Source organism: Alexandromys fortis, unplaced genomic scaffold (assembly GCF_014885135.2).
Source record: "Alexandromys fortis isolate MF-2015 unplaced genomic scaffold, M_Fortis_MF-2015_v1.1 scaffold_154, whole genome shotgun sequence".
Classification (NCBI taxonomy): Eukaryota; Metazoa; Chordata; class Mammalia; order Rodentia; family Cricetidae; genus Alexandromys; species Alexandromys fortis.
The window spans coordinates 3,861,090-3,868,761 of NW_026068040.1; the positions used below are offsets into that span (position 1 = coordinate 3,861,090).

Genomic DNA, 7,672 nt, shown 5'->3' on the forward strand with positions numbered 1-7,672 from the left:
AAATGGATGAGGTGGCCCAGCAGGCGAAGGCTTCTGCCACCAAGCCTATGATGTGAATTTTACCTCCGGGGTCCACACAGTGGAAAAAGGAAACCAACTCCCAACAAGTTGTCCTTTGACCCTCACACGAGCACCATGATACAAATGCACATACATACACGGATACACACACAGAATACGTGTAAAAATTATTTTAAGGAAATTTATTTTACAACAACTCTTTAGTGTGTGTGTGTGTGTGTGTGTATATATATATATATATATATATTTAAAATTTTACTACAAGACAAGCCTAACTATTTAGTATACAAATTTGCTTTTGTGTTGAGTGGAAAATTTTATATATAGGCTAATTTGCATACTAAAAGATAGTTATGCTTGTCTATTTGCACATAATGAATTACAACTTGACTAATTGGTTGTCTGATACTGACAGACATCACATCTTCAACGTTTTTCAGAGTTGGCCAATATTCAATTTTATAATCATCAAGGCTGGGGATGCTCCAAATGCCAATCCACACACATACAACAGCACAAAATGGCAAGCAAAAGTATGTATTCAGCCAGAACACCGTAGTTCCAAACATATAACAAACTCAAGCCTGCATGAGGTACTTCAGCCAGCATCCGTTGGTGCTGTGTGTCAACATGCACTGTGCATACTGCTCAGGGTGTGCGAGCAGAAGCAAGGCTATAGTGACATCTGCAATGTAACCAACACACCAAGAGAGAACACAGATTCATCGCCTGCTTGACTTCAGAAGCCTTTCACTGTTGCCGGATCTTTCTCCTCCTCCGTAGTAAACTGCAAGACTATATGATTTTTCGAAGGAGCCAGAGTGTACAGAACCCTTTGCAGACTGGGTGTGTTTGCCATCACACGAACACCGTAAACAATACAACTAGCCACTCACACACTCTAGTTTTCCACGATGGTTTCTGAAAAGGGGCCCCAATGCTGGCTAATGAATGGCCTTCAAGCCTCCAAGTGTGGCCTTTCTTATGCCAGGGAGGGAGGAGAAGCAAGACTAAGAGCTGGGGACCAGACCCCACTAGGAAGGATGGGGGTCAGCCTCACTTTCTTCCCCATTAGAAAAATAATGGTCACAGTATAACAGGCACTGGCTGCCAAAGGAAGTCTAAAAAGAATAACCACACTATTGGGTATTTTTAGTCTTTCTTTTCATAAATGTTTTTTGTCACTGCTTCCAAATAATTCCAAATCTTGCATGTTTGCCAAAAGAAGAAAACGCCAGAGTATACTGCTCAGACGAGGCTACAGAAGGCTGGGGACTGATTTCCTTTTGAAATGCAGTTAGAGAAATATGCAGTTATGAATTCTGCTGACGCGATCACAAAAGCCCAGTGGATTAAGACTGTAAGAACAGTCATGCAGGCAAGATGTGCAAATGGCTCACACCGAGCAAAACCGCTGGCGGGGGGTTGGCTCAGCAGCAAAGAGTATCAGTTGCTCTTCCAGGACCCAGGTTCAATTCCCAGCAGCTACTTAGTAGGTCCATGCTGATAACTCCAGTTCCAGGGGATCTGATACCTTCCTCTGGCCTCTGCAGACAACAAGCATGTGTGCAGGATCCAAATACTTGCAGACCAAACACTCAAACACATAAAATACAACGAAACTTTGAAAAAAAAAAAAAAAAAAAAAGACTGCTGATGAGAATACTTGTATTCAGTTACAAAGGATTAAATTAGTATAGCTAAAATACTGCTAATATTATAACCCACCATTCTTTTGCCCAAGTGACCAAAACTTTCAGAGGAAACACTAATAAAGGGAGTTGCAGAGGCTGAAGAGGTGGCTCAGAGGGTAAGAGCACTGGCTGCAATTCCAGAGGACCAACGTTCTGTTCCCAGCACCCACATGACAACTCATAACCAACTGTAACTCCAGTTCCAGGGAATCCAATGCCTTGTTCTGACCTCCACAGACACTGATGCAGACATACACGCAGGCGAAGCACCGATACACCATGAATTAAAAATTAAAAAATAATAAAATTTAAGAAAGTGAGTCGTCTAAAAAGCATAACAACGAGATAGCCACAGATCAACGACAGAAGACTAAGGAGCCAGTGGAGGAAGCCAACCGCGGCTCCTGTAGCATAGCGCAGGCTCGCCTTAGCCAGTCTCCAGCGCAACTTTCCAAAGTCAACGTGGGTGGTACACAAAGTCCTCTCATGTTTCTGGAGAAGTCAGGGCACTTCCACTTCCAAAGCTTAAACAGAGTCCCTTATTCCACTAACTACAAGGGCTTTGAAAGAAAGGGGACGGGAAGACGAGGGCTGGGAAGGAGTTTAGTACTAGAGTGATTATCTAGGTGTTCCGGGCCCTGGGGCTTGGTCTCCAGCACCCCAGAAAATTGGGCAGAACTCCTAACACTCTGGTGAAGATGGGAGAATCACGAAATCACGAAGTTCAAGATCATCCTTAGCTACACGGAGAGTTGAAGGCCAGCAAGGACTTTGTGAAAATATCCAAAAAAAAAAAAAAAAAAAAAAAGCATCTAAGCTTAGCTAATTCATATTAATAGTTTTAGGCCAAGACTGTGTTCTATATCTTGAGGCCATTTGATTTTAGTAACTACAGAGCTGTGGACATTTTTGGTTCTGCTTAAAACTAAGAATAGGTGGGTCTTTTTTCTTCTTCTTTTTTGATTTTTCGAACAGGGTTTCTCTGTGTATCTTTGACATCCCTGGAACTCACTCAGTAGACCAGGCTGCCCTAGGCTGGCCTCCACCTGCCTCCACCCACCAGGACTAAACGGTGTGGTGGCCACCACCACCCAGACATTTTTTTTTTCCCCGAGACAGGGTTTCTCTGTAGCTTTGCAACCTGTCCTGGAACTAGCTCTTGTAGACCAGGTTGGTATCAAACTCACAGAGATCTGCATGCCTCTGCCTCCCGAGTGCTGGGACTAAAGGCGTGCACCACCGCCCAGCTGACTTTTTTGTTTTTAAAGACTTATTTATTATGTTTACAGTGTCCTGTCTGCATGCTTGCGTGAAGGCCAGAAGAAGGCATCAGATCTCATTATAGATGGTGTGAGCCACCACGTGGTGGCTGGGAATTGAACTCAAGACCTCTGGAAGAGCAGTCAAATGCTCTTAACCTCTGAGCCACCTCTCCAGCCCTAGGTAGATCCTCTGAAGCACGGTGACTCCACAAACAAGAATTGAGAACGCTGTAACAGCATTATGTGTGAGAATGAGTCAAACTTCTGAGAAATTCTTGATATATACACATCCATATTTACAAGGGAAAACGGAATTTTAAGTTATCTTTTTGCTAAGAATGAAAATGGAATCTGAATTAGAAGAGCCACGCTCCAGTCTTCCTGGCATCTGAGTGAGGGCCTCAGACAAACACTCGACAATCTCCTCTCCTAAGATCAGTGCTTCAGAGGGCTCTCAGGGAACCGGACATATCAGCAAGCCAGGAAATCAGTCATTCATTCAACCAGTATCCACTGAGCAACTGCTAAGCTGAGCCCTGGTACAGGTGGTGGGGGGGACAAGGGCACCCCCTAAAAGGCTAGTCTTTTCCACGCAGATCTTCAGTCCTTTTTTTTTCTTTTTTAAGAAGAACAGGGTACAAAACAAAATGAAAATAAATGACACCATTTTCTTTATGTCTCTTTTCATTACCGTCAGGGGATAGAAAGAAGTTGGATCATGTTTCCCTGCCTGGCAAGAGAAGAAAGAAAATGTCTAAGCCCGACCCTCCCCAACACAGTCCCTTCTCCTCACCCTGTATTCACCAGAGACTTGCTTGCTTTGACTATGTGCAAGAGTTCCAGAAACCATAGTTGGTAGTTCTTCCAACAGGTGGTACAACATGGGGGGGGGGGGGATGCTGCTCTCAAGAATAAATAGATCCTTATGGCAACGGCTCTCCCCACCTTTCTAGAGGCACTGGGTATGTGAGAAGTGTTCATTTTGCTCCTGTAATCATAAGCAGGAACTTAAGATACAGTCACTTCTTTAAATAAAACAAAATGCCTACTGAAATTCAGGGTTCAGACAGGCGTGGTAGCACATGACTTTAATCCCAGCACTCGGGAAACAGAGGCAGGCGGTCTCTGTGAGTTTGAGGCCAGCCTGGGCTACAGAGTGAGTTCCAGGACAGTCAAGGCTGTGTCTCAAAATAAATACCTGCATGAACTAATTAAAATTAATTAATTCGGGCTTCAGAACCCTTTTCCAACAAGAACCCTTTCTTTAACTATCAAACAACTGCTACAATAGCACCGTGCACAAGCTACACCAGATGGAATAAACAGGCAACAGAGCTTCAAAATATACACCGTGAACTGCTCAACCCAGGAAGCGGCTCTTTCAACCGAGGTCTTACATACTCATGTCGACGCTCAATAAACAATACTGCGAGATATATACAGATATGCGCATACACACAGTTAGATGACTATTACATAAGTGAATGTATATAATCTGAACTGGGTAACTGTATATAATCCTAGAAAGAAATGCTACTGGGGCTCTGTGTGTGTGTGTGTGTTTTGATGATGACCTTGATTGCTTATCTTCCTGCCTACACACACAAACATTCTCTCTCTCTTTCTCTCTCTCTCTCTCTCTCTCTCTCTCTCTCTCTCTCTCTCCACACACACACACACACACACACACACACACACACACACACACACTTTGGTGAACTACCACCACCACCACCCAGATTATGCAGTGAGCACCAGACAAGCTCTCTACCACCTGATCTACATCCCCAGGTCCACTGCTCCAACTTTTTTAAGAGCAGAGAAGGATTCTCAAACATAACTCCAACCACAACATTCCAGCTGGCCCTTGGGGAGGAGAATCTCACACCTGTACAATTCAAGAACCCTCTAGTTTTCTGGAAATTGCTAGTCACCTCAGGACCACACTTCAAACTAGTACACAAGCTCTTTAGTGGAGGAAAAATGCAGAGAGGTAAGGGAAATAAAGACCAACCACGAAGAGAAAAACAAGGCGAAGAAGGCCAGAAGAAAAGCATTTCTCTCTCTGACCCACAGGGGTAGGCCGGGCAGGGGGTGCCTTAGACTTCCAAATTCATGCCATTAGCACATTCTGCTGGAAATAAAAGATAGCCCGAGTAAACGGAGCAACCTTAAATCTGAGGCTAAAGCCGTGTAGCACCCACTCCAGTCCCTAGGGGATAAGCTGTTGGTAGGCATATGGGCACTTGACTTCACCCCCCCCCTTCCCCGCCCTCCTTCTCCTTCTTCCCTTTAGCTTGGAAATTTAATACACTAAAAGGACTAGAACTTCCAAATCCTAAAATTTTACTTCAAAAATTACTCTATTAAACTTAAAAGGTTTGGCAAGGATAACCTGGGCAGTTCCTCTCCACCAAAACCCCCACCATGACTGGGCCCCTCAACGAGATTGGTTTCTCTTGTTTTTCATTTCCAGAGCTCTAATAGAAACCTCCGGTGCGAGCCTGTTGTGTTTTAGAAGCAACAAGTTTGTTCCGTTGCAGTCTCTAAATCTGATGGAGAGAGCATGGCCGGACTAGCCAGGCTCCCTGGTGCGGCTTCCAGGGCCAGAAGGCCACGGTTTCAAGCGCCGACCTTACAAGTCGGGTCAAAGTGCCCCGTTTGGAAGACTGGAAGACTTCTCTAAAAAAACTAAAATAATCACTGTGACGATCTGCGAAACTGGCACAAGTTCCCGTACTGTCTTTTCCCAAGCCACGCTTCCCACGGCACCCTTCCTCCAAAAAAGGAAGAAACCGGCGTAAAGCTCAGCCCTCTGGAGCTAAATCTACCTAGGACGTCCGCAGCACCCGCAAACTGGACCTGACGGGAAACGCGACCTAGACTTTAGCGAACCCCGACGATCGCCCGGTCCCCTTGCCCCACAGCTTGCCCATAGCGGGGGCTGCTCGGTGACCCCGGGCCAATGCGTGCCCTCAAGCCACTCATGGCCAATTGAGCGGACTGCAGCCAGGACGGCGCGGGGACCCGGCCATTGCCCCTGAGGGTGGCCGAAGGAGCCATCCCGCAGCCCGCGTCCCCCGGCAGAGCGGCCCAGGCCAACTGGCTCCTTGCCCTTCCACCTCCTTCCCTCGCCGCGGGCGTCCCACGCCCACTGTACAGGCTTCCAGCACTTTTCAGGATCCGAAAGGGCAGAGGTCACCCTCTGCACCCCGCAAGCCCTCAGGCGAGTACCGACTAGCGCGGAGGCGGGAGTGTTAGACACGTGGAGCCGGGACCCCGCGCAAGCCACTCACCGGCTGACCCGAACGGAACTTGCCCGGAGGCGCTCTCCTGAAGAAGGAGGTCCTGGCGGTGAAGAAAAAGTCCTCCGCATCCTCCTCGAGGCTGCTGTAGCCGCTGCTCATGCTGCTGGTCCCGACGCGCGCAGGGGGCCTCCCCGGGGCGCAGGCGGCCAGGCCGGGGTGCGGCGCCCGCCCGCCCCGCGAGGTTCCCGGCGCGCGGCCCCGAGCCGCCGGCCGGCCGTCCAGCTGCAGCTGCGGCCGCCGCTCAAGACGCCGTCTGAGCCCCTCCCGCGGGCTCCTCCGCCCTCTCCCGGCGCCTCCCGGCTCGGGTGAGCCATGACCCCGCCCCCTCCATGCCCCGCCCCCGAGCAGCCAAGCCCAGACCCACCACGGGACCCGCCCCTGAACAGCCAAAGCCCCGCCCAGGTCCCGCCCTCACCGGCCGCCGCAGCTGCGGAACCCAGCCCAGCTCCGCGCGCGCAGGTGGGGCCCCGCCCCCGGCCCCTAGCCACGCCCCCCCGGCCTCTTCGCAGCTCCCGGCGTGGGGGTTGTAGGGTTCGAGTGCCACCGCTGCCACCTCCCGGAAATTGCAAATTCCTCAGGGACCCTCATGTCCCCCGCGACTGGAACTTTTGGAGAGGGAAGGAATAAAACAGAGAACTTTTGCCACTCTCTTCATCGGGCTTGTGCTTGGTCGAGACCGGAGACCTACGGACGTGCGGCTAGCCCCTCCCTGACCGTTATAAATTGGCAGAGGTGGGTGGGGAAAGAGCAACTGGGTTGTGCTTATTCGAAATAAAGCATCCTCTCTGGTTGAACTTCGGTCGCTCCTCTTTCCCGCCTCCCCGTGGCGAAAGCGCTTCCCAAATGTGAATGGCTAAAGTTCAGATTTTAGAGAACAGACAAAGTCCATAATCACAGGACAATCCAATACTTTAAGTGTACTTTGTAAACGTCGACCCTTACACGGCCACCTACAAAGGACAAGTTAAATTGTGGGGACAAGTAGACCTCTCCGTTCACCCACACTCCGTTTCCCTTTGAAAAAAAGTCCTTGCAATCAGCTAAACTTTTAAAACGCGACATTTTCTTTGCTTTGGGTCACCTGAGGGTCGTTTTCACCTTGGTGTGATGGGGGTGACTTAAATCCTATTAATTTCCTTGCAGAGACCGTGAAGGGAAAGAGGTTTTGAAGTTTTAAGGTTAAGAGAAGGAAAAAAAAAAATGGTTCCGGCGTCGTCCCTTCGACCCTGGGGCAGAAAGGAGACGTAATCTGCCTTCCTCCAGGCTTACTCACTGGTCTAGTTTGCGAAAGAGTCTCACTCCAGGGGACTCAACCCCAAACAGACCTCGAAGTCACAACCTGCCTTACAAACTTTCCATGAAAGACTTCTTCCTGACCACAGAGCAA

The 7,672-nt window shown here is 48.7% G+C and overlaps 1 protein-coding gene across 2 annotated transcripts in view; it reads right to left on the minus strand.

The window, feature by feature from the left end:
• Rassf3 (Ras association domain family member 3) overlaps window positions 1-6,600 on the minus strand; it is a 60,612-nt gene extending 54,012 nt beyond the window's left edge. The window contains exon 1 of one of the 2 annotated variants that reach the window (XM_050165473.1): window positions 6,274-6,591. In XM_050165473.1, the coding sequence (XP_050021430.1) occupies window positions 6,274-6,384 (111 nt within the window). In that variant the 5' untranslated portion in view covers window positions 6,385-6,591. Of the gene's footprint in view, window positions 1-6,273 lie in introns of both variants that reach the window. The other variant, XM_050165474.1, reaches the window with a different exon arrangement.
• Window positions 6,601-7,672: the final 1,072 nt, after the last annotated feature.